Source organism: Corythoichthys intestinalis, chromosome 4, assembly GCF_030265065.1.
Source record: "Corythoichthys intestinalis isolate RoL2023-P3 chromosome 4, ASM3026506v1, whole genome shotgun sequence".
Lineage (NCBI taxonomy): Eukaryota > Metazoa > Chordata > Actinopteri > Syngnathiformes > Syngnathidae > Corythoichthys > Corythoichthys intestinalis.
Genome location: NC_080398.1, coordinates 60,567,231 through 60,593,399, shown reverse-complemented (window position 1 = coordinate 60,593,399; position 26,169 = coordinate 60,567,231). Strand labels below are relative to the sequence as shown.

The window sequence follows — 26,169 nt, the reverse complement described above, 5'->3', positions numbered from 1 at the left end:
CTTTTGCCTTCTTCCATTACGCCCCTTGAGGTTCGCCAAACCCACAGGTCTCCTTTGGGGAGCAGCTGGTACCAGACCATACCCACGACATATGAAAACTTGTCCAACAGAACACTGATGTATTCTGCAAGCTCAGAGGCCGCACCAATTTGATGCAACTGGACATCATAATTTGGGAATTTTGTCAGATTACCACCCTACCGCATACCGGAAGTGAGGAGGGAGAGGCAGGAGGGATTTACAAAGGGTGAGCGCTCGTAGTGCATTTTTATTCAATCAAAAGACAAAGGAAATAACCAACAAGCAAAACAAAACTTCTGTCTTCGGTGATCACAGCCACCCTGTGGAATGCCTCTCCCGGGGTTACTCCCCAATTGTCTCACGACCTGCCCTTTTTATATGCTGGGGAAAGTGCCTTGATTGGTGACTCCAACTCTCACTGGAGCGGTTCGCAGCTGAGTGTGAAGCGGTTGGGATGAAGATCAGCACCTCCAAATCCGAGACCATGGTCCTCAGTTGGAAAAGGGTGGAGTGCCCTCTCCGGGTTGGGGATGAGATCCTGCCCCAAGTGGAGGAGTTCAAGAATCTTGGGGTCTTGTTCACTCTCGGGCAGTTTTTATTTATTTGTTTTTTAAAAACACTGTTCGTGGCGTCCAGGTAGGTACAATTAAATGAAAATAATGGACTGTTTTCCTACTGAGTGTGCATTATCATCACCCAGTGTGCGTTGTCCTTGTAGATGCTACAATATATATATCTTTTTTTTTTATTACCAAAAATTCATCACGTTCCCTAAACTGTTCTTGAATGACGTATCCATGATCCTTGTGTAATGATTTTTAATCAAAACAACTAGTGCAAAGACAGAAGTTTTAAAGCTTTACCTGCATATTGAAAAATATATAAATTCATATTAGGGTGTGACAGTACAAGTCATGGTTCACTACGTACCTGAATGGGGAAAAACACCTGTAACCTTGTTATGACCTTTCTTGTGATCTTGTGACCTTTTTTTGTGACCTGAATTGATCCATATATGTATAACTATACACATATAAACATAACTGCGTCATAACTGCTTTTTAACTGCGCCATAACTGCCTTTGAGAAGAGTAACTAAATGTGTGCTCTAGGTGCACACATTCTTTTGGACTGATAATGCAACTTCTTATCAGGTTATGCTCGCCACTCTGACGGGAGTTTTAGCTCATTGCTATAGTAACCAAGATATATGATGCTGCTCAAAAGTGCAACGAGTGAACCAATCATATTTGGACACGAGACTCATCTCCTTAAGAGGTTGAGCAAAAACATGTTAAATTTACCATGATTGGGCAGGCAATGTGTCTCCTGAGAGCAGGGGCAGGCCACCTCTGTTCTCATGTGACATATGCCTATAAAGAGCGGACATTTTCCGGGCCACACCTAGGGTCGGTCAGAGGATTTTACGCGTCAGTCGCTCGGCCGGAGTTCCTTGATTGCTCAGACCAGGAACGTTTGTGTGGCCCTCCGTTCATTGTCGACAGGTAAGAGCTTGATTCATTATCAGGGAACTCGTTGTACTTTGGTGTGGGGATATTTTGGCTTCAAAAACTAATATATCTAGCACCATTGTTACTTGTGTTTGTGTGTTTTTAACTGCATCGTGGGTTTTTTTTTTTGACGGACAATCTGGACCTAGCGTTGTAGTTATACTGTGTTATGCTTGTTATTTGCTTGCTTTTGTGGGATTGTAATCAATAAAACTTCATTTATTCATTTATTTGCAATTTCTAATCAATAAACATTGTCTATTAAGCAAAAGTGTGCCTGTTGCTTACTCACTGCGAACCTTGACTTTTTCGTAAAACAGTACCCCATTAGAGGGGTCACGGTTCGGTGCAGGTTCAGTACATCAGGAAAAAGATTTTTTTCTCACAGCATTTGAAAGAAAGTTTGAAAGTTACCATTACACTATTATATAGGTGAAATTTTAAAAAGAAATGTAAAACGGTGACCGACATTTTTTTAATGAAAAAAAAAAAGTTCAATTAGTTAATATAAACATCTTGTGAAAGATGTTATAGAATGTATAACGTAGTAATGTGTAGAACGTGAAAAGTAACGTCTAACTTTGCCGAGTAACTAATAGGGATGGGAATTGATAGGATTTTTACGATTCCGATTCCATATAGGTCGTTGTTATGCCGTTGGCAATATGTGTTAAAGCAGGGGTCCCCAAACTTTTTCCTGTGAGGGCCACATAACTTTTAACTGATGAGGGGCTGGGGTCAGTTTGAACAGAACACAGAAAAAGTGTGACGATTGCAGGAGTGCCGAAATGTAAAAAATTATTGCTTTTCAGAAAGCCGCAATCAAATAACCCTTTCTGGATTCTTTACAGAACAAAAGTAAATAAAATAAAAATAATAATATAATAATAATACTAATAAATAATAACACTATTAATCAAATAGATAATAACCAAATAACCCTCTCTGAGTTCTTCACAGAAAAAGGCCAGAAAATAAATAACACTATTAAGAAAAAAAAAAAATCAAAATGCTCGCTGGTATTGTTCAGGGGCCGGACCAAATGTGTGTGGGGGGGGGGGCCGTATTCGGCCCGCGGGCCGTAGTTTGGGGACCCCTGTTAAAGTGTATTATTTACCAGTGTATTGAAATGCATTCGTTTTTATGGCGCTTTCACGCTCAAGTGGGGGCGCCCTTGCGCTTCCTCACGCGAAGAAGAAAGCGTTCACGTGAAGAAGAGCGCGCTTACACGCGAAGAAGAAATGCCGCATCCAAGCGAGTGAGCCAGTTAATGAGAGAGGGGAAACACTGCTACGAGCCTACGTTCTTTTTTTAATGTTTGTAAAATATCTACAGAGGCAACGCCTGTATGTATCGTCTTTTGTGTTGTTGTTGCGTGCTTCCACTCGCGATCGGACACTTAAATCCAGTTGTGTAGTAGTTTGAACGATGTGCTAATGCTAGCAAACGCATGCTAACCGTTTAGCTGTATTAGCAGCTAATCATCGCTGATTTACGTTGATGCAAACCTGTTTGTTATTGGGGCCGAAATTGATTTGTTTCATTTCTATTTTTAGTTTCACTCTTCAAGTGATGGTTGAATAAAGTCAGCAAATTATACCAACGTCTTCTGTATCCTCATTTGGGAGTTTAGCTAGCTATATAGCCAGGACTAAGCCTTAGCGTCTCTGTGAGGACAGTGCAGTCTTATTCCCTCCCGATGCAGTTATCACCACCTTCCCTCCCGATGCAGTTATCTCAACCTTGCAAGACTGCAAGTCGTTTTATTGTAATTTTTCTTCGTGAAGTAAAGACACAATTTCGAGCGTTTGAACCTACGTGCTGTCATTGTTATGTTTACGACTGCAATGCTCGTGCTAAACCATCGTAACCTTTCATTTTCACCCTCTTTCCTGGTGAAGTGTAGCCAAACTTTGGACGGGTGGTTCTTGGCGCCATGCTAGTTTGATGCGTCTAGACAACAAGACACGTCACAACGCAATATGAGTCTTTAGGAATCGTTAAAGGGATCGTTCAGGCTTTTTCATTGTGATGTCGAGGCCTCGAAACACAACCGGTGACCGGTTCTGAATTGGAATCGGATTTCGATTCCCATCCCTAGTAACTAATTACTCTTACAATGAGGTAACTGAGTTACTAACGCATTTACTTTTTGGAAGAAGTAACTTGTAACTGTAACTAATTACTTTTCAAAGAAAAAAATAACAACACTGGTCGCAGGTGAGGTCGCCGTCCGTGGTGCTGAACCCCTATGATACTGGTCACTGGGGCGCCACAACATATACAGTGTGGCAAATAAGTATTTAGTCAACCACCAAAATTTCTCCTCCTTGAAAAGATTAGAGAGGCCTGTAATTGTCAACATGGGTAAACCTCAACCATGAGAGAAAGAGTGTTAAAAAAAAAAAACCAGAAAATCACATTGTTTGATTTTTAAATAATTTATTTCCAAATTAGAGTGGAAAATAAGTATTTGGTCACCTAAAAACAGGCAAGATTTCTGGCTGTCAAAGAGGTCTAACTTCTAATGAGGTGTAACGAAGCTCCACTCGTTACCTGTATTAATGGCACCTGTTTTAACTCATTATAGGTATAAAAAGCACCTGTCCACAAGCTCAGTCAGTTACACTCCAAACTCCACTATGGCCAAGACCAAAGAGCTGTCGAAGGATACTAGAGACAAAATTGTAGACCTGCACCAGGCTGGGAAGACTGACTCTGCAATAGGTAAAATGCTTGGTGTAAAGAAATTAACTGTGGGAGCAATTATTAGAAAATGGAAGACATACAAGACCACTGATAATCTCCCTCGATCAGGGGCTCCATACAACATCTCACCCCGTGGCGTCAAAATGATAAGAACGGTGAGCAAAAATCCCAGAACCACATGGGCGACCTAGTGAATGACCTACAGAGAGCTGAGACCACAGTAACAAAGGCTACTATCAGTAACACAATGCGCCGCCAGGGACTCAAATCCCGCACTGTCAGACGTGTCCCCCTGCTGAAGCCAGTACACGTCCAGGCCTGTCTGCGGTTCGCTAGAGAGCATTTGGATGATCCAGAAGAGGACTGGGACAACATGTTATGGTCAGATGAAACCAAAATAGAACTTTTTGTTAGAAACACAGGTTCTCGTGTTTGGAGGAGAAAGAATACTGAATTGCATCCGAAGAAGACCATGCCCATTGTAAAGCATGGGGGTGGAAACATCATGCATTGGGGTTGTTTTTCTGCATTGGGGCTGTTTTTCTGCAAAGGGACCAGGATGACTGATCCGTGTAAAGGAAAGAATGAACGGGGCCATTAGGGTGTTTCATCTCACATGGGGTGAAAATAAAAGTTTTTGAAAATGGTCAGCACGGGTTCCCCCTAGTTCCATTTGACCAAAAAACACTCTGTGCAAAAAACTAGAGCGATTCATTAATATTTACTGGTCGCGCAGATTGACCCCTTTCAATATTAGCAAAAAAAGAGCAAAAAGTGCGCACATCTGTGATATTCACTTGAAAGATTAAGGAAGTCTGATAAAAACCAACACTGAAACTAACCTATTTGAAGAGGCATTCAGACATTGAGACAATATTTATTGCCGCAACATCAACAACGGTGATGAACATGAACATCCCACAACAACAATGAGAACATGAGCATTCAAAGGGCGAAATATTCTGCAAACGCACAGTCACAACAGGATTCGCCAGCATCGGTTCTGTGTCTCCAGGGCTACCTGATGGGCCGCCCTACTGGCCTGTCGCCGCAATGTGTTCTATCGCGGTGCTGTTCCCACAGGGGCATTGATGGGCGATACGGCATCACGTGCTGAACTTAGCGATCACTCCACTTTTTGTTCGTTTCACGGCTCTTCGGTCGTGTTGGACCACCTTCATGAGGAACTGCTTTTGTTCCTCATCTTTGCAGCGGGTCTGGAACTTTTGGATCAGGGCAACGCCCCTCTCTGCAGAGTCATTGACCACCTGGAGGCCAAAGACGGTTTGCCGTGTCTCAGGGTCCTCCACGATCTCTTCAGCGTTCTGGAGAGTGGCTTTCTTCCCCGCCAGGAGACCAAGAGTCTCCAGGGTTCTCCCAGTGACGAGTCCGGGAAGTCCTCCGGGGAAGGTGGTGCGCGTCTTTCTCTGGATCCGCTTGAGTCCCTTTTCAGTGGCTGGGCGGCCCAGGTTGTTGATCATTTCAGCTCGGTCAGCAGCTGATATCCTCTCATCAAAGAATGCCAGAGCCACCCCCTGCTCCGCCAGGTACCAGAGGTGCCTCCGGAGAGCCTTCTCCGCTGTTGAGCCCAGCTCTTCATCCGGGAAGAGGGAGAGAGTCTGCAGCAGGTCCAGGTCGTTCTTTGGGGCCCACCGTGCGATGGGTGCCTCGTGCCAGAACTTGACGTACAGAAGACTGACGAACTTGGCCAGGCGATGGACTCCTCGCTCTTCCGCCCTCGTCAAATCAAGCTGCTTGTGGAACAGGGCCAGCTTGAGTATGTAGATGGCTTTGGCCATCCACCTTGCCTGATGGTACGCACCGGGGGCCCTGAACCGATGCGTGTCTTCCATCGATAGGATGAGAGCGGAATCTCAACTCTGCCCACACTCACTAAAGGAGCAATGCAGATGGTCAAAGTGCGCGACCCCTAAATATGAGCCGATTTTGCCAAAACTTTGCAGAACGTAGTTTTGCAAGGAAAGGAGCCCGGGCAAACCCGTGCTGACAAAATTGTCGCACTTCGATATTCCTGAAACACCCTAGGGGCCATGTATCGAGAGATTTTGAGTGAAAATCTCCTTCCATCACCAAGGGCATTGAAGATGAGACATGGCTGGGTCTTTCAGCATGACGATGATCCCAAACACACAGCCAGGGCAACAAAGGAGTGGCTTCGTAAGAAGCATTTCAAGGTCCTGGAGTGGCCTAGCCAGTCTCCAGATCTCATCCCCATAGAAAATCTGTGGAGGGAGTTGAAAGTCCGTGTTGCCCAACGACAGCCCCAAAACATCACTGCTCTAGAGGAGATCTGCATGGAGAAATATGCCAAAATACCAGCAACAGTGTGTGAAAAGCTTGTGAAGAGAAAACTTTTGGCCTCCGTTATTGCCAACAAATGGTACATAACAAAGTATTGAGATGAACTTTTGGTATTGACCAAAATCCTTATTTTCCACCATGATTTGCAAATAAATTATTTAAAAATCAAACAATGTGATTTTCTTTCTTTTTTTTTTTTTTCCACATTCTGTCTCTCATGGTTGAGGTTTACCCATGATGACAATTCCAGGTATCTCTAATATTTTCAAGTGGGAGAACTTGCACAATTAGTTGTTGACTAAATACTTATTTGCGCCTCTGTACATATATAATTTTGAGAGAGCCATTTAAATTTTTTTAGAGAAGAAAAAAATGTTTTTCTCCATTCGTTGCCAAGGTATCGGATTAGGACTAAAAATCAGGTGACTTGGGTGCAAAAACGTGATTGTGAAGGCCTTATAATTACACACTTCATAAGAGGGCCATATAATGTCCCTCAGAAAAACCAAGAGATACAAAATAGTGCTGATAGAAATGGTGCTTAAGAAGTGGCTTACAGTTTTGTGCCCATTCTGACAGGCTACATGCAATGCAGTCTGCCCCATGGCATCCTCAACATCAACATTGGACACATGCTGGACTAGATCATGAAGGAGTTCAGTCCGCCCATTCACTGCCAACCAGTGGATCTGAATGAAAGGAGTGGAAAAACATACAGTCTGAGGGCTGTGACTAGTCGTGATCAGTTGGATATGTACAGTACAGTACAGTACATAAAAGTCACTCACAGCTGTCAGTCCCTCATTGTTGCAGATGTTGACATCAGCATTATATTCCAGTAGTTTGCCCATACATTTCTTCTGGCTGACAGGAAAAGTTCAGCGATCAGATTTTTAAAAAATGTGCGCTTGTTTTTTTATACAACAGCCTTCAATCAAACACTGATATGCTTTGGTTGGTTATTATAAATTCTATTTTTAAAAATGGCTGCCAAAAACAACACTGCAGTGCGTATATGACAATTTACAGTACTAAGTCTAGGAGGTAGATAGCCAAATTGATATGATTATGCACAAACTGCCATTTGTGCTGATATTGACGCAACAGTGGAAAAATGTTATAATGTAACTTAAATATTGTATATGCAGTACCCAGATGGATAGATGTCTGAGAACATATTACTTGGTGAGCAGTGTTGTCAGTAACGCAACGCGTTACTGTAATCTGATTACTTTCTTTCAGTAACGAGCAATCTAACGCGTCATTTTTCCAAGCCAGTAATCAGATTAAAGTTAGTTTCCTTAGTGCCTGTGCGTTACTATTTTGTTTTTGCCTCATAATGTATGTAGAATGAAGAATACTGTAGTCATGTACGAAAAGCATTTGAATAGAAAATATTGCTCTTGAGTTTGGGAGTGACACCACATCTCATGCTTTCTCATCGGAGGGAAAAAAAAACGGGTCACGTGTATTACCATGTTGTTTGAGCGCTGTCTGCCACGGCGGTCAACAAAATGGCCTCGCAGCCTCATCAGAATGCTAACAGTGAAAGGCAGGATATATACCGCAAATGGCTGCCTTTGCTCACTGGCAATACAGCCATTACTTCACATTTCTGTCCAGTAAAGATGACAAAAATATCTCCGTGCGTTGCAAACTTTGCGCTGGCTGAAAAAGACTGTTGGCCGCTAAAAACTCGACATCCAATTCAACAAGGAAGCACTTGGAATCACAGCACAATGCAACAAAACTTGAAACAAGCCTACAGGTTACAAGACAGCCAGCATTTTTACAGTTTGCAACCAGCTTTTATGCATATTTTATTGTTAGTGTTTGTAATCATAGCATAGGCGGAGTTTTACTTTTGTGGGATTGGGGGCAAAGCATGGTGATGACTCTGAAACAAATGTCATAAGTTTGGACACACCTCATCATTTTTGTATGTTATATACGTATATTCACTACTATTGTAAATCCTCTCTGAATACATCAAAACTATGAACGAACATGTGGAATGGCAAAAAAAGTGAAATAACTGAAAACAGGTTTTATATTCTACATTCTTCAAAGTATCCACCTTTGAGGTGTCGCCAAACTTTTGGCCAATAATGTATATATATATATATATATATATATATATATATATATATATATATTTATATATATATATATATACATACATATAAAAAACTGTTCAAACTCAGTTGTTGTTGGTTGCGTTTGAAAGCTTAGGTTTACAGAAATTCTAAATATCCAATTTGCCTCCACAGGTGTAGTTTTGGGTAAGCAAAGCAAAAGATAAGTTGCTAGTCACATGATCAGCTCGAAAAATGATTTTGACCCATTATGAAATACGTTGTAGTATTCTTGTTCATTTAATTTTTGTTGTTTGTTTTATTGCTTTACAACTTTTATAGACAATATTTTAACAGCTAGATCTTTATTTTAAAGGGGAAGTTCAGAATTTTTTACATTAGGCTTTATCTTGGAGTTATCGGGGGTTTATTTAGTCGTTGATTTGAACAAATTCCGTGCAGTTTGTCAGTTATTTGTTAGTTTCAGGGCTCCGGAGTGGCTAAGCTAGCGCGAGTCAATGGTGTTTGAAATCAACTCCATCGACTAATTAAACACCCGCTAACTCAAAGATTAAGCCTTATGTGAAAATTTCAATTTCATGCGATGACATTTTTCTGTTGTCATTTTTATGTTGAGGCAGCAAACGGAGAAAAATTGGTAAAAAGTAATTGATAAGTTACTTTTAAAGTAACTTAGTTACTTTGATGATAAAGTAATCAGTAAAGTAACTAGATTACTTTTTTGAGGTGTAATCAGTAATTAAATTACTTTTTTAAGTAATCTGTGACAACACTGTTGGTGAGACACAGGTGACAATGTTGTGGCATTATTAGTACAGTGACAGTGCAGAGCACAATTTCAGTGCAAACTTGAGTTGACTATGGTGACAGCACTTGGATGTATTGTCACAGTCCTAAAGCTGAAAACTAAATTGTCGATTGTTATTTTAGAAGATTAAACACAATTAATGATGGCAGCCAGACAAAACTTTGAATGAAATTCATTCTAAAATGCTATTGGAAGCATGAAAATGCAGTTCAAGTTTGCTGCAAATGGGTGAATACATTTTTTTAGGGCCTACTGTTTTTTTGTTGTTGTTGTTCAGAAGTTGATGTCTTTATGTTAATTCATAAGATGAGTTCAAACATCAAAAGACAGACTCTTACCCATTCCTTGCAGCAAGGTGCAATGGAGTACAACCTGAGATATCCTGGTAGTTTGGGTTTGCGCCTCGCTTCAACAGCAGAACAAGACACTCCACTGATCCACAACTATGCAAAGACAGTTGATTTTTTTTTTTTTTTTTTTTTTTTTTAATTAGAGGTCAGACAGACATGATGAACATCCTCAAAAAAAAAAAAAAAAAAAAAAAAAAAAAAAAAATGAACATGCAACTTTAAAGGGATCCAAGGATAGAAAGACGTAGTTCTTAGAACATAAATGCTAGTATGAGTTATACTAATTTGATATCAAATCCCCTCTTAATGTTTTCTTTTTAATAAAATTTGTAAAATTATTTTAACTAGTAGGTCGCCATTATTGTTGTTGACGTCGCAGCTTGGTGACATCAAATGGGCTCGCTGCCAGACTTCAACAGTGTCACTCGTGAACTACATAAACATGTCGTCCATTCTGCCCTTCCAATTTGATCCCGAACGTAATATTAATGAGAAGGATAGCCCTGTCGATATTTCACAAAACGAGCAGCAGAAGTAAAATGAACATCAAACATGGGATGAGACAAGGAGTAGCGTACATGTGTCAAGTTCACTAGTGACAGCTAGCACTACTGCTCTAGTGACGGAGCCGGAGAGTGATGTGAAAAAATGTTTGCAGATCTTCACGCTAAACTACTGTGTGATCCAACTTATTCCAATATTATTGTAACGTCTACAAAGTGTCACCCGCTTAGTCAAGTTGCAATTCTTTATTTTGAAAAGTTATACAACACAAGGCTGTTGTCTGCCGCACCTCCGTAAGTCATGCATTGCATTCAGGAACGCAAGCAAATACCCCCACTACTGATCATTACTACACAAAACCAGCATTTGACAATCGACTTTTATAAACAGGACGCGTTTGAAGCACAGCGCTCTTAATTTCATTCAGCTGTTCGTTGTCAAAGCGATGTTCGTCGCAGCCAAGTCGGTAACAATGTTTTGGCGGACTTTGTTGTAAATATCCGGCGTTGTGCTGAAAAATAGCCGCCCCGCGTGAAATGTCACTCCTGACGGGAGCCGCCACACGTCAACAACACCGGCGCGCCGTAGATGGTCCACAGTCACTCCGGAGCACTGACGTGGCCGGTATACGTTGAACAATACGTTGAACAATAGGATATAATAATGGGAACGATTGGCTCCGGCGCTAGTTTTTGCCGGACCTGGAACGAAGATGCATTTTGCGCAGTTGGTAACGAGGAATCCGAACTTTTAACAGCACGTCTGCCGCACGCCGCACGCACGTGAGGCGATAAATCGCAGCGGAAAAATTACCGCCTTCTTTTTTATATATCGCGCGATAAATGGAATTATTGCATATTGCGACAGGCTTACCGATTCGTTACATTATTATGGAGATAGTTAGCATCCAGAGCTGTCGTGTGGATGGCATTAGCACACACACACACCTATATATATGTGTGTGTGTGTGTGTGTGTGTGTGTGTGTGTGTGTGTGTGTGTGTGTACATACATACACTACTCACAAAAATTAAAGGAACAAAGTGTTCCTCTAATTTTTGTGAGCAGTATATATATTTTATGTATTGTATGTTTTTTGTATATTTTTTCATTTGTAAAGATTGAAAAGTGATGTCAATAAATAATAGACACAACATTTTTGTAGAAAACTAATTTAATGATTTTTTTCTTTCAATTATTATTTTAGGTCATGTGTTGCATTTATATATGATATACATCATGCTTGTGCCTGCTAATGGTGACTACTGGATGAGACTGGTGGCTGTGGCGACTGAGGGAGACTGGTGGCTGTAGACAGTGTGCTGGGAATAAAGAGGGCAAATTTACCAATGGAGAGGAGAAAGGTATTTGGCTCTGGCCCTGTTGTTGTGACCTTTGGTGAGGAAGTCTGCTCAGTTGATTTTGCTTTCTTTGTCTGACTCTTGCTGCCAAGGTGTCCCTTGTCACTGTTGTTTACCTTCCTTTCAGCTTTGATGCACATGGATTGAATTCTCAATCGCAGCCTAATGTAAGTTGTCACAATTTTTTTTTTTCAGCTCATGGCATGAGGGAAGGTTGCTGTGCAAACTCATAGCCTTTCTTTCCAGCTGTGCCACAACATTGGAGGATTCCATGAGGGAATCATTCGTTGCCAAACGGAACAGCTGCTCGACATCCTTTAAGAGAGTGAAGACCTCATCCGATGGCCGGTCTAATGCACCCGTTTTAAACTCTTTCATCTGCAGCAAGACGGCACTCTGACTCTCTGTGTTGGTATTGATAGGTGCTTCAACCAATGCACACTGGCACTGGTTGCAGAGTGAGAGTGAGCGGTAAATCGTATTTGAATTGCTTTTTGAATGGTCTTTTTTCCCCATCGAATTCCCCTCTTTTGCAGTCCCAGGGATTGAATTTGGTCTCTTGTAAAGATTTGCCTGAATTTATGATCTAATAATTTGTTCTTCTTCATTTGAAAATTATTATTTTTTTGTTTTTTAAGAGCTCTCTCTGCTCTCCTTCTCATTATTTTCTCCCTTGTAAGTTCCTTCATTATTTCTTCCACAGTTGCCATTTTGCCTGACAGCGTGGTCCCTGGCGCATCTGGGCCTAGTGTTGTGGCGCCACCGCTGGTTCCTGATTTGTCGGCACCCGGCTCATCCACCCCTGGATCACCTGGCCTGGATACGTCATTGTCATTGTGCTCACTTTTGCCCAACCTTCCCACCTCAATTTCTCCCTGAATGTCTGTAACAATAACAAGGCATTCTTAATTTTATATGCAGTCAGTGTTTTTACATTTGCACCTATTGTCATCTCCAAAGTAAGAGTACACTACACTCCTAAAGGGAAAAAAAAATAACGGACATTACTGTTACATGAATCAAATCATTTGCCACAATCAGAAACTGCTATGGCATTGCCATGTGTCAACAGTCTGGTGATATCATGGAGTTGGTTCTGCTTTGCTGTTGTATCCACCAGAAATGTTTAGTTATAGGTGAAAATTAAATGCATAAATAAAGCTAAATTATGAAGTAACTAACAATGAAGTAGATCGAAATTTTGTGTGTAAATCCCAGGACAATTCCTGACCTCTTGTATTTGAAGCTGAATGTATTAATATGAAAAATGTAATTATCTTATTAGGAGTGTTGTTTATCCTTGAATTACTTGACATGGGAAATGTTGTAGACAGCTGGTCTGTATCATACCCAAGTTTAACCTGGTGCAATATGTATGGTCCGTTCGAATTTTGGTTGGAGGCACACTCCTAAAGGGAAGTTTCCTCCTCTTTGGCTTCGAACGATGAATGAAAATGGTTGGGACAGCATCTGGCCTCAATTTTAATGTGTGCCCTACTTTAGTTGCCTACTTTAGTTGGCGTAAACTGGTCCTCCTCAAAGTGTTCCTGATGTTTGGTTCGCAAGATCAGTTTCCATTCTACTTCAAATTTAAACATTTTTTTAAAAGTCATAATACCGTGACTTACATGACAGAGTTTATAGTTGTTGCTGGCCCCCTTCAATTTCAGATTTTTACGGCTGACCATTGCCAGCCATCGTTTCTGCCGGTCTTTGTCCTTCGGGAAACCATACATTCGGTAGCCCTTTTCGGACCGATTGGTGCATCCAAAAGCTGCACAACCAACCATCACGATCTCTAAAATGTTAGGTGTGAACAGTGAATCATGACACCAATTTTACCTATTTAATAAAAAATAAATATTACTGTAATATTAAATATTTTCTTTATCAAAGGGTAATACGTTATGTAATATATTACCACAGGTAAGTGTATCAAGAAAATCTGGGCATTCTCTGGAAAAACAGTATTCTAGTTGTGGGGGAAAAAAATCAATCTTGCATTTCAATGTATAATTTGATTTCCAATGCTATTGCTAACACAAAACATGAAACTCCCTCCAAGACATGGGAACTTTCCCTTCTGTGTAACAGTTTACATAGTTTTCAGTTGTTGCCTTACCACTCCAAATGTAGAACTAGCATTTATAAACACTATAGTGCAATGACATAATAAAACAAGTACTTAAAATACGTGATTTTATCTATTTTTACCATAAATGGAGCAATCACCGCTATCTGGTTCATGGAATACTATTACAGCGCTGCTTGTGTTTGTAACTATACACGCCTACATGAGGCACGTGACCAGCCTCGGCGACATGAGAGAGTGTCGCAACTCTCTAAATATATGGCACTGGCTGTCACTAGCCAACTTGACACATGTAAGCTACTCCTCTCATCCCATTTTTGGGCTGCTCTTTTGTAACAATATACGCAAATACAAAAAGTTGAGAGAACCGTATTCCAAATTGAATTATACAGACAATTTTTGCATTTTGATACGTTTTCAATATAACCCCCGCTGCATATTGTAAAACCTTTTGCCTCAATCTGAAGGATGTTTATTTTTGGATCTGTTAGGGCCTCTGCTCCTCCCTCCTGTGTTCTCAACTGCCTCCGGCAGGTGTGCATGTTTTATCCTAAATACAGGTTGGAGGTCAGACGGGTGGAGCGGCCAAAGCTGCAAGCTTTCACCATCACCAGCCTTTAAGAGACAGTGGACGCCTCACCTCGTCGGCACATCAACTTGTCTAGTTCAGCTGTCATTTTTGTCTTTGATTCTCGGCTCACGATATTCTGCTTTTCACCCCAGGACCTGTTTCTGCACGCCACTTGTCGGATCCCAACGCCTGGTTCTTCCTGAACACTGCCTGCCTTTCGCCGGTCTGAATTCCACGAGCTTTGTTCACAAATAAACTAAACATTTGTGGATCACAGTCAGTTGTGCCGTAGTCTGCTCTGGGATCCCCTCCTATCTGCGCAACCCTCACAGGATCTTGCTCCAAAATAAATCACTTAGGCTAGGGTCATACTTAGGGCTGTCCCAAACGACTAATTTTCTCCCGATTAGTCAGCCGACTATTTTTACGATTAGTCGACTAATCTAATAATATATATATATATATATATTTTTTTTACTAATCTAGCAATGAAATTTTTGTTGACGCTTATCAATTCACAAAAAACATATTGGAACACTCAAATTATTTATTAAAGTACAAATAAACACGTAAATAACAATAATAAATCACAAATAAACAATGAGTTCAAATGCTGATAGAATTAACTAGTGTAGCCTCCCGATTGAAAAGATGGTCTCTTAAACTGATGGTTTACAACTTTTATTCCATCCTTGGATGTAAACACACTGTAAGAGCTACGGTGCACACAAATAAAGCAACATAATTAGAAATTAACAAAAACTTTTCACCTTTTTCCTTTTAAACCTTATTTATATATCAGTGAATTGCCTATATGAATTGCATTTACCTTAATTTATTACCTTATCATTGACAATCTCTCCCTTGAGTGCAATCACTGTATATACTGTATATATTTATGACCTTTTAACCTTATATAATTTTCTATACCATAAAATAAACCATAACATTAAATTAACCTTTCAATTAGCATTAAGAACAATAGTAATAGCACTTATAGGCCCATTGTCAATGAAACATTATTATTTAGTAAAGCAACAGCACCCTCTGGTGTACAAAAAATGAAAAAAAAAATAAAAATTACAAACTGCGTGAAGGCGCTTGAGGTTTTTATTCACGGCCGACGTGCAGCCAAGCTTGGCATTGAAGAGACAGGACAGAAGAGTGTACTCTCCTTTGTTTTTTTGAAATAAGGCAATGTTTTGGATACTCTGGTGCGCTTTTTTTTTGGCTTTGTGCCGCTTTCCCCGCTTGCAAACAGAGCATCCGACATTCTAACTTTCCACGCATATATTTTTTTAACCCTTCATTAACCGTCGACGGGATGTTGTGCTCGTCGACGGATTAACGTCATCGATGACGTCGACTATGTCGACTAGTCGGGACAGCTCTAGTCATACTACAGGTCTTAATGCACAAATCCGATTTTTTGCCATATCTGTTTTATTGGCGTGCCCGTTCAGACTGCCTTTGTCCATGGAGACCGTTCAAGTATCACGCATGCGCACTAATTCGCAGTCCGAGATGCGCTCAGCAAAGAGACACGCATGAGCAGAAGCATCAAAACAAATTACACATTCTAGCTGTATGTCATTTCAGAGTAATCATATTTTGATTTCCAAAAAGAGGACACAAATAACAAACATTAATAATCCCCGTTTAGTCTTATATTCAAAGTTTATATGGACTGATAGAACGCATACACGCAAACACATCAGCCTTGTCGTGTGTGCGTGAAATGACGTGGGTGCGTCAGTTTGCACCGACTCGGCCATGTGTGCAATAATGAAATATTGCTCATTCGGCGCACAGAATGAAAACCGAAAATTGTAAGGCTTATTCTTTTCTTCATTAAAAAAAAAATTTTTTTATGACTGTGGTCAAGCCCGCTTCGTGCTTAAAAGCACAGTTCAAGCTAGCCGCTAATGCCGACATGGCTGCCGTCCTCCGTGCCTTTTGCTCTTTGCTGACGCAATTGCTGCATGAATTCCGATTTGGGAGTCTTGACAGTTTAGACCGCCAGTCACGTTCTGAAAAAATGTGGCCCAGATCAGATTTGAACCACATACGAAAGTGACTCAGATCGGATTTGAAATGGTCCACTTCTATGCGACTTGTCCTGTTTAGACTGTCAAGTTAATGCCTGATTAGAGTTGGAAAAACACGAAAAAAATCGGATTCGTGCATTAAGACCTGTAGTACGAACCTAGCCTTAATAAATCTGATTTTTGGGGCTGACTGTTGATGCCATTTTTAATGGCCTTGTTCAGACTGGAAGATCAGATTTGGACACTAAAATTCTAATTTGACGAGGGATCTGATTGGAATCAAATATGCCTGCAGTCTGAATGCAGCCTTAAAACACTCCGGTAACCGTCTGGCTGCAATGGCTTGTGCCGTTGGAGTCGCAAAGTTTGTTGGCTTCGCAACTGTAACCAAGGGGTATCGGAGCTATTCTGAAAGGCTAATTGGTCGCTAGTGCGTCCATAGACTTCATAATGATATTAACGGGACACGGGGCGGATTAATAGGGGGCCTGCATTGTTGGCGTGGCCGTCAAAGTCAAAGAAAATTCTTGTGAATAAAGGCTTAAATCCATGAATTCTTCATAGATATGGACGCAAAACAGTCTGGATTCTTGGTTAAAAGCCAAAAAAAAAAAAAAAAAAAAAAAAGACCATTCAGTTTGCATTTATTTTACGTAAATATGTCGAAGTATGATGCTAGTTTGTTAGTCAACGTGGCGGCCGCCTAATGTAAACAGAGCTTTTCCGGTGAAAATTCTTAAAAGCAAAAAAACGCGCAGTTTTCTACGTAAGTATGTCGAAGTACGATGCTAGTCTTTTAGTCAATGTAGCAGCCGCCTTATGTAAACGGAGCTTTTCCGGTGAAAATTCTTATGAATAAATGCTTAAATCCCCGAATTCTTTATAGACATAAACATAAAACAGTCTCGATTCTTTGTTGAAAGAGCAAAAAAATGGGCAGTTAGCATTTATTTTACGTAAATATTTCGACGAACGATGCTAGTCTATTAGACAATGTGGCGGTAACCTCACAACTAGGCATGTGCCGGTATGAGATTTTCACGGTACGATAACCGTGAGCAAAAATACCGCGGTTTCACGGTATTGCAATTATAGCTCCAAAATTTTGAGATGTATGGGTTTAAAAAAAAAATTCAAAAAAAAATCCATTGAACAGGATTTTTTCAAAACATATTTGCAAATTGGAACATGAATATAATGTGAAAATAAATAAATTAACAAAAAATAACAAATATTATATAAAATTAAAATAAATAGAACCTAGACTATACCCACAGCCACAGCTCAAGTTGCTCAATATTAGAGTAAGAACAAAATAATTGCTATAAAAAGTAAAAACACTTCTAAATAAAATTAAAAATATATACTGTATGACTTTTTTTTGAGGGGGGAAGCTCAAGTGAAGTTTCGCCATTTTCAGCCACTGTGTCAACTCTAGTCTACATGATGCCATGCCTTTGTGTTAAAAAGAACAAAGAATTCATAAGTTAATAAGTTAGTTAAAAATGTATAAGTTCGTTTTATAAATTAGTTAAAATGTAAATATTGTTGAGGAAAGGTTTCATCTAAAAAAAAAAAAAAAAAGTGAGGAGTGAGACCTCCTCTCTCAATTAACGATCTTTGACGCGATTCTTTTTCTTTCCCCCCTCCATTCAAGCTTTTCTCTCACTCAGCGGCTGTGAGACATTAAAGAAACTGCTCTCCCAGTTTAGCCTAGGCTAACATTCGTCTTTGTAAGTTTTAGTTAGTTTGTATATTGAATTTGAAAGGAAAATGTGTGTTTTGTTTTTGGCGAACTTTTTAATGGAGCTACTGCTATCCTGTTGAACCTAATCACACGTGGAAAAATACAATTGTACAGCGTTTTAAATGTATTTATTTGTATATTTCACCACGATTTGAGAGCTCAATAAATTGAAGAAAAGTACGCCTTGTGTTTGGAGGATTTGTTTTTGGGTTTGCTGGCTGTTTAGTGACACTCACGGCAACAAACGGGAAGGGGTGAGCGGTGCTGCACCAAGCCACTTCGGCTGCATTTTGGCACATGAAAAATAGCGAATACCGTACTAAGGTATGACGGAAAACTTTAGTGGTTTTGAAACCGCGACGTTTTCACACCACGGTAAACCGAGAAACCGGTAACCGGCACATGTCTACTCACAACAAAGAGCTTTTTACGTTATTTTTACGTTAATTCTTGTGAAAAAACTAAAAATATAAAAATTACCTTGAATCCTTGTACAAATCACGTTTGAGACAATCCTTTCCTGTTTGATAAAGTACGAAAGCTGTACAGCATACAATTTAAATCCGGCATTGGATCGCTGCATGTGTTGCTGCGACCGACTGCGAATAACTGAAGCGGATTGTGGGATGGCCCCTTACTTGAAGGCGTGGCGCAGTGAAGGTGGAACCGACTCGTCAATATCATTATGAAGTCTATGGGTTCATCACAGGCCAGGGCGCTGTATGATTTTCATTGTTCAAAATTAAACATGCTACAATGCTTCAGGTGCATATTTTACATGTGATTTTTTTGTTGAAGTACTCACAATATTGTCATGGTCTGCGTTTTGTTTAGTATAATTTTGGTTGGGTTCCTTCATATGTCTTGGTTCTTAGTTCCTGTTGTGTATTTTGCCTTGCCCTTGTGATTTTCTATTTTTGTCATCTGTTGTTGCTTGCTCCCTGTGTGTCTACCAATCAGCTGGCTTCCATGTCACCCACCTGTTTTTCATTGTCTCATTAGTTCGTCTGAGTATATGTGTTCACAGTTTTATTTCAGTCCTTGTCATGTCGCTATTAATGTCGGGTTTGTGTTGCACATTCTGTGGTCCCTGTTCCTAGTGATGTTTAGATGAAGCCCCATTAGGCATTAACATTTTCAGCCAAATATGCCGACAATTCAGATTAATTTACTCTATGACGGTCTCTGGACGTCAAAATGTAGAATTGCCTATTTTCCATCGCAGCACCATCACGTAGACAAAGACACACCCAAGGGAATAGTGACCACAATGAAATAAGGTATTACAAATAGTAATGTGTGCGTGTTTGTAGTAGTGCTTGTAAATACATAAGGAAAATTAAAATGGTAAATGTCAATTCTACTTGAGCAGACAATGTGTAATTTGCCTTGCCTGACTATACAAGTTGTGCAAATTTCATCTTGCGTAGACACACAAATTCACTTTCAGAGTGCAATGGGGAAATTTTCCGTTGTGAATGCAATCTTATTTACAGTGGTGGAATGTACTGAGTAAGAGTGTGACAATATCTCGATACAGCGATATATCGCGATATTTTGCAACCCGATCGGTTATCGATATGCTCCCGCCAAGTATCGATACTTTTATTTAACATATTGGCCATACAATGGAGTATGGATGCTGTCAACTGCTCAATGTTTGTTGAGCAATTCCTTGGCGGGCCACTAGGGGCGCTCGGGAGTGGCGGTGAGTGTAAAGTGCGCACAAGTTGTCTAGAGAAGAAGAAGAGGAAGCTCAAGTGGGTTGAAAAAATAAAAAAGCTCCGTGAGAACGGTGGAGGAAAAAATGAGAAAAATATTGCTACAAATCACACATGGGGACACACTTTAGATTTTACACCAACAAGAAAGGAAGTAAGGTGAACAAGGACTTTGCTGTATGCAAGAATTGTCTAAGAAAAATAAGTTTCACTGGGAGCTGGTGACGTAGTGGACACTGGAGTTTGTGAGCTTTGCTTTCATCACTTCAGGTAAGAAAGTTTTGCAATGTAATTGACTTTTTAATTTACATGTATTATTTTGATGACATTTGGTGTTGAATGATATAAAATAAACCAGGACCCTAAATTGGATGAAAACGAATATCGAACAAGCCCTCATGAATTTACCGATTTATTTGATATTATTTGAGAACCACTTTCCATCTAGTTTACTACACAAACTGTTATTACTGTCATTTTGATACAATAAGCTATAAAAATTGTTTGAATAGGTTCCAAGATATATAAAGTGATGTGCATGATAATTAATGTTGCTTACATATTAAAAATAGGTAATTATTGCACTTTTAATTTCTATACATTCAATTCATATTTCTTTTAAATCAATACTTCCAACACAAAAAAAGAAAATCAGGATTTCAACTCAAAAGCTATGAAGTAGCTAATATTTTTTGTTTTATTTTGTTGTTTTTAAGGTGAGGAAGACTGTGACTGAGCAAGTCTGGCATCTTAAATGCTGAAGCAGATAGTGGAAGTGCTCAAACCAAGCAAATAAGGTCATATACGAAGAAAAGACCCACCAATTTTATTATTGCCCCACTCCAAGCTCAACTGCTGACACCTATGGCACTTTTTATTTATTTATTTATTTATTTTTTAAAGATTTAAAACTTTAAAGAAATTAAGGGTGCCATTCATCATGATCTTTCCAAGCGATATCAGTGGTTGTGGTTTGTTTCCTCTATATGTGCAGGTGCACAATTTGCAGTAGATTTATATTTTACAGCAATGTTGCACAGAAAAGGTGTCACTGTTTAATAAATGACTTAAACAGTATTTTTTTCTATTTTTAAATATCTTTTTTTCCCGTTTCAACAGTTGTATCGTAGAATGTCATGTATCCAATTTCTGACCAATATATCGAAAATCGCTGCATCGTGATATCGTGAGATAATCGTTATCGTGAGCCTTGTATCGCGAATCGTATCGTATCGTGAGGTGCCCTGAGGTTCCCACTCCTAGTACTGAGGTATATGAAGTAGTACTTTTTACTCCACTACATTTTACAGAATGTATCTGTACTTTTGACTCCACTAATTTTCAAATCGTCGCCTGCGTTACCAGTTACTTTTGTTTGTTTTCTTATTTTCCCCATTGTAAATTGATGGTTTTGTTTTCATGCCTCTGGCGCAATCAATAAGCCCCAGGCAACTATACCTTAATTGAGCACTAGAAGCAGCAACACAGGTACAAGTAAGATTAGGCAGGTGAACAAGATATTGACCAATTATTTAAAAAAAAAAAAAAAAAAAAACTTGTACAGTAGGTAGATGTATGAACCTGATAGGTGCTTGCAATCCGCCCTTAAGATTGGTTTTGGGGCTTTTGAGCTTGTTAAGCTTCTGTTTACAGTGCAGTCAATTTTATTTAAAAAAAAATATACATATTTATACAGTATATGAATACATATATTACATTCTTGCATCGGGAGAAAAAAATTTTACTTTTTACTTGTAAAGTTAATTTTAAAGCAAGTACTTTGTACTAGACTAACTTCTTGAATCAGTTGCGTGGTGTTGGGGGTTAGGAAGGTTCCACCATAATCGTTTACAAACCACGCTTACGTACCACTCATCGCTTTACGGCTGAACTATTACTCAACCCACACTTTTGAGTCTCTGTTCATTTCACATCAGTACTTGTTCCTGCATCAATCCTTTTCCTGTTGTGTTCTACCTAATTGTGCAAGGTTTTTACTGATTATGATTACTGGATTTGCTACTTTCCATTTTTGTTTGCTCACTGTGCTTTTGGTAAGGAAAGTTGTTGTCAAAAAACAGTTCACACCCGTTTCCCCTGATTTTGCATTGTTACTTCCCTGCATTTGGTTTCACGCCCTCGTTCCTTGCCTGTTGGCCCTTGTGATAATGCCATCATAATTTTGTGTACTATAGTTGTGATGTGGAATTTTCTTTCACCTCTACAAACCGCCAGTTCTAAATCACTGGTACCAAGCAATGCCATGGTGAGCCGAGAAAATACTTTGCAGTGGTACAAAGTTTGACAGATGAGAGTTCTTACTTTGCAGCAATGTGAAGCAAACTCCTCTTCACGCGTCCAAAAGCGTAGTTTACATCAAACTTGGAGTTGAGCAGCAATTCCGACACTGACCTTTAGCAAATAGATGACACTGGTGTTTAGTATTACACACGCTCTCAACCTCAGCATCATGTGCAGAATAAAATTAGCAAAGATGTCAAGATTCATGACGATGGGAATAATGTTGATAAACAGTTTATATTGCAAGTAGGTTAAATGCAACAGCAGTAAATTGGACAAAGACTTGATCAATTTTGGTTGAATCCTTACCTGTGTTGGTCAGCCATGACCATTGGCATAAGTGTGTATACTGCAGTTTCATTGTCTGTGAATGAAAGAAGGTGAAAGAGAATAGTAGATAAAATCAGAATATCAATTAATCAGAATATGCGAATGCCACTCTTCAAAGTAGGTTTACGGCATAAACGTTTGTGGGGCCACACAATAGATTATGGTTGCAGACATGCATTTAACGCGAAGTTTTCTTTCTTTTTTATTTTTTTTTTTAAATTACCGGTATATTTTCAGGAGGGCTCTCAATGACGTAACATACCTGCCAGAACAGCAGAACTGTTTACAACGACATATCAAGACAATGGCGAATGACAAATATCAACTTGTATAATCATGTGTACAATCATTTAAATGAAGCAAATGACTTTTAAAAACACTATCATGTTGTAACTAGAGCCATCCGCATGTATGTAGCGGACAGTGTTGTTAATCTTACTATAAAAAAGCAATTACAGTCACAAATTACTTCTCCCAAAAAGTAATTGCGTTAGTAACTCAGTTACCGGGATGTAAGAGTAATTAGTTACTTGGCAAAGTAACTGGTGATAATTTTCATGTTTTTTTTTTTTGGCAAAAAAAAAAACAAAACAAAAAAAAACAGGTCACACAATGTGAGATTTAAAGGGTTTTTGGGGCAATTGGCTCTAGCCCAATTCTTTACACTAAACTTAACTACACACAGGGGTATTGCGGATATTGCGATAACTAGATAGTAACCTTTGCTATGTGTGGAAGTCATTTAATGTTGTGAATCAACCGTTAAAGTTGTTAAAATTGCTCCCGTGATTGCATTAGTTCCCTTTTGTCTACTTTCAACATGTGTATGTTATAAAACTGTTTCATCGTTTAAAGATAGATTTAAGTCAAGATTTTGCCGATTTAGGAGCATTTTAGATAAAAAGTTACTTAGGTTCGCTAGGAAGGTTCTCTACAACAGAGCCTTCCTGAGAAGTCTACTGCTTTAAGATGGCGGCTGTTTACGAACACATTTAGTTCTTTATACATGTTGCTAATGCCACCGTGTCTGTCATTTGCATCTAGTTCTATAATATGTGATATCTACCGTAGCATCATGTGGGCGTAGTTTGTAGGCTATCGGCTACAGTCAGGTATTATTGGAGCCACCTAGCATCGCGTCTCCAACAGCGTAACAACTCCCTTGCCTCCTCCCTTCTCCTGCTCTGCTCTCTCGTCTCCATGAGTCCGTCTTTCTCAGACTTTTCTCGCGTCATTCAACCAACATAGTAACGCACGCCTTTCCCGCCTCAGTAACAGTAACGGCGTTGCCATTATGAGAAAAGTAATTAATTAGATTACTCAAAACTGAAAATAATAACGCCATTATTAACAACATTGGTGGCGGAAAACACACAAAGGGCTTGAGAAGCAGTTTCTGTTCATGCACACGACTTTTAAATAAACTTCTGTATTTTAAGACAAAAGAATTATTGTGTTGGATAGAACAATATGTCTAGATGCTGTAATAGCAGTTTCATCACATAATATGCCCCCAGACTACTACCCCTGAGACCCCCGTTTACAGACACATTGCAACTTTTTTTTTTTTTTTTAAGCTTTTGTTTCAACCCAGCCGTAAAAATTACATTTATTATTCGACTTTTCTGTCATTTTTAGCTTAGAATCATTAATTGATGTCTATTATTTACTTTAGAAAAGAAAAACGACTTCATAAAGTTATTCACTCGCGTGTTTTTAACTTTTAACCAAGTCACAAAGAAAAAAATTGCGTCTGTAAACAGGTCAGTGATATCTACCTCATAACTATCAAATGTTTCAATTTGTTTTTGTTACAGTTGCATTTTCCCAATATTTCAGCTGATAAATAATCGATCCAAACATCCATCATCTACTGCTTAATCCGGGGTTGGGTCGCAGCGACGGCAGCTTTAGCGGGTAATCCCAGACTTCCCTCTCCCCAGCCACTTCAACCAGCTCCTCCAGCGGGATCTAAAGGTGTTCCCAGGCCAGTCGAGAGACCAACTACTCATTTTGTCCGAAATTTTCGTGGATCGAAACAAGGTACCGTAATTTTCGGACAGTAAAACGCTACTTTTTTCATTTTGATTCCTTCGGCTCACGGTCCAGTGCGGATTATTTGTTTATTTGTTTGGGTTACTGGGTAACACTTTATTTGATAGCAGCGTCACAAAACTAATAAGCCCGTCATAATTATGACATGACACTGTCATGGGCATTAAAGTGTCATCCGGATAATTTTGTCACTAATCCCATGTATGTGCCGATGTTTTACATACATTCAAAAGTGAGATAACTACAAGCAACCAGAAAAGCTCAGTTTACATCAGGCGGCCGCTTAGCTCCATTCACTAACAGACCAGCATTGTACTTCAACATATTTACGTAAAATAAATGCTAACTGCACGTTTTTTTTGCTTTTAACCAAGAATCGAGACTGTTTTACGTCCATATCTATAAAGAATTGAGGGATTTAAGCGTTTATTCACAAGAATTTTCACAGGAGAAGCTCTGTTTACATCAGGCGGCCGCTAGCTACATTCACTAACAGACTAGCATTGTACTTCGACATATTTACGTAAAATGAATGCTAACTGCACGTTTTTTTTTTTGCCTTTAACCATGAATCGAGACTGTTTCACGTCCATATCTATAAAGAATTTAGGCATTTAAGCCAACAACACAGGCCCCCTATTTATCGGCCCCGCGCCCCGTCAATACATTATGAAGCCTATGACTTAAATTATATTGATACTAACATTTTATGGCGCAAACTACCTAAAAATTTAACACTATTTCAGACATAATTGAATGAATAAGTAAGTAAATACAAATATAACAATTGTGTTAGCGCTGACAAGTTCGGTTGAGGTGGGCAGTGATATGACCAGGCCACGCCCCCCAAATGTCCTCAAATGACCTGATATGTCCAGGCCACACACCCCAAATGACCTGATATGACCAGGCCACGCCCCCCAAATGACCCGATATGCCCAGGACACGCCCCCCAAAATGTCCCCAAATCAACAGGAAGTGACCTGATATTGTCCCCAAACCAACCTGGGCGGGACTAATATCTGTAGCTCCACACAACAAAGACCCACAGTAATTTCTCCAGAAATTGCAGTTTCTAGTTCGTGAGTGTCCTTTTATCCTGGTAGCCTCCCTTTGTTTTTGTCTCCTCAGACAGAACTTTTTGTATCTTTTTTTGCTCTGCTATTTTTACAGAATACACACTTTTTTGTGATTATTGGGCTCAATAACTGACGTGTTGACCTGGACCATTGGTTTTGATCGTGGGGCCAGTGAACATCAAAAGCCTTATTTCCTTATTGTCTACCCCTGGTGAGACTGTACAGCACGTGTGCAACAGCTGATTCATTTAACTTCTACTTGAACGTTATTGACAGCTGATTCATCAGGTCTTAAAGGGATATATCCTGCAAGCAGCAGTTTTTAGTCAAAAACAAGAACATTTTCAATATGGGAAGTTGAGCAACACCAGAAATAGAAGAACTCATCCGGACAGTATTTCTTTTCTAATTTGAGGATTATTAACAATTTTACAGAACATCACAGAGAATGCTCAAGGTATCTAGTTATGTGTTTACGGAAGAAAAAAAACACACAACCGGGAAAACAGGAAAGTTCTTAAGAATGGGAAACGCCTGTCAACCT

General features: G+C 39.6%; 1 protein-coding gene and 2 long non-coding RNA genes across 5 annotated transcripts in view; 2 read left to right on the top strand and 1 right to left on the bottom strand.

The window, feature by feature from the left end:
* The window catches only part of hace1 (HECT domain and ankyrin repeat containing E3 ubiquitin protein ligase 1), a 68,467-nt gene that overhangs the window by 41,670 nt on the left and 628 nt on the right, over positions 1–26,169 (bottom strand). For 2 of the 3 annotated variants that reach the window (XM_057833775.1, XM_057833776.1), the window contains exons 2-6: positions 22,471–22,525; positions 22,183–22,272; positions 9,806–9,910; positions 7,352–7,427; positions 7,121–7,252 (exon numbers count right to left, since the gene is read on the bottom strand). In XM_057833775.1, the coding sequence (XP_057689758.1) occupies positions 7,121–7,252; positions 7,352–7,427; positions 9,806–9,910; positions 22,183–22,272; positions 22,471–22,525 (458 nt within the window). The remainder of the gene's footprint in view (positions 1–7,120; positions 7,253–7,351; positions 7,428–9,805; positions 9,911–22,182; positions 22,273–22,470; positions 22,526–26,169) is intronic. The other variant, XM_057833777.1, reaches the window with a different exon arrangement.
* On the top strand, positions 1,349–12,128 carry LOC130914518 (uncharacterized). Its single transcript, XR_009062947.1, has 4 exons — positions 1,349–1,526; positions 11,528–11,684; positions 11,809–11,848; positions 11,928–12,128. It is a non-coding gene; the product is annotated as an uncharacterized LOC130914518 (long non-coding RNA).
* Positions 19,681–20,937, top strand: LOC130914517 (uncharacterized). The gene is made up of 2 exons (XR_009062946.1): positions 19,681–20,130; positions 20,577–20,937. It is a non-coding gene; the product is annotated as an uncharacterized LOC130914517 (long non-coding RNA).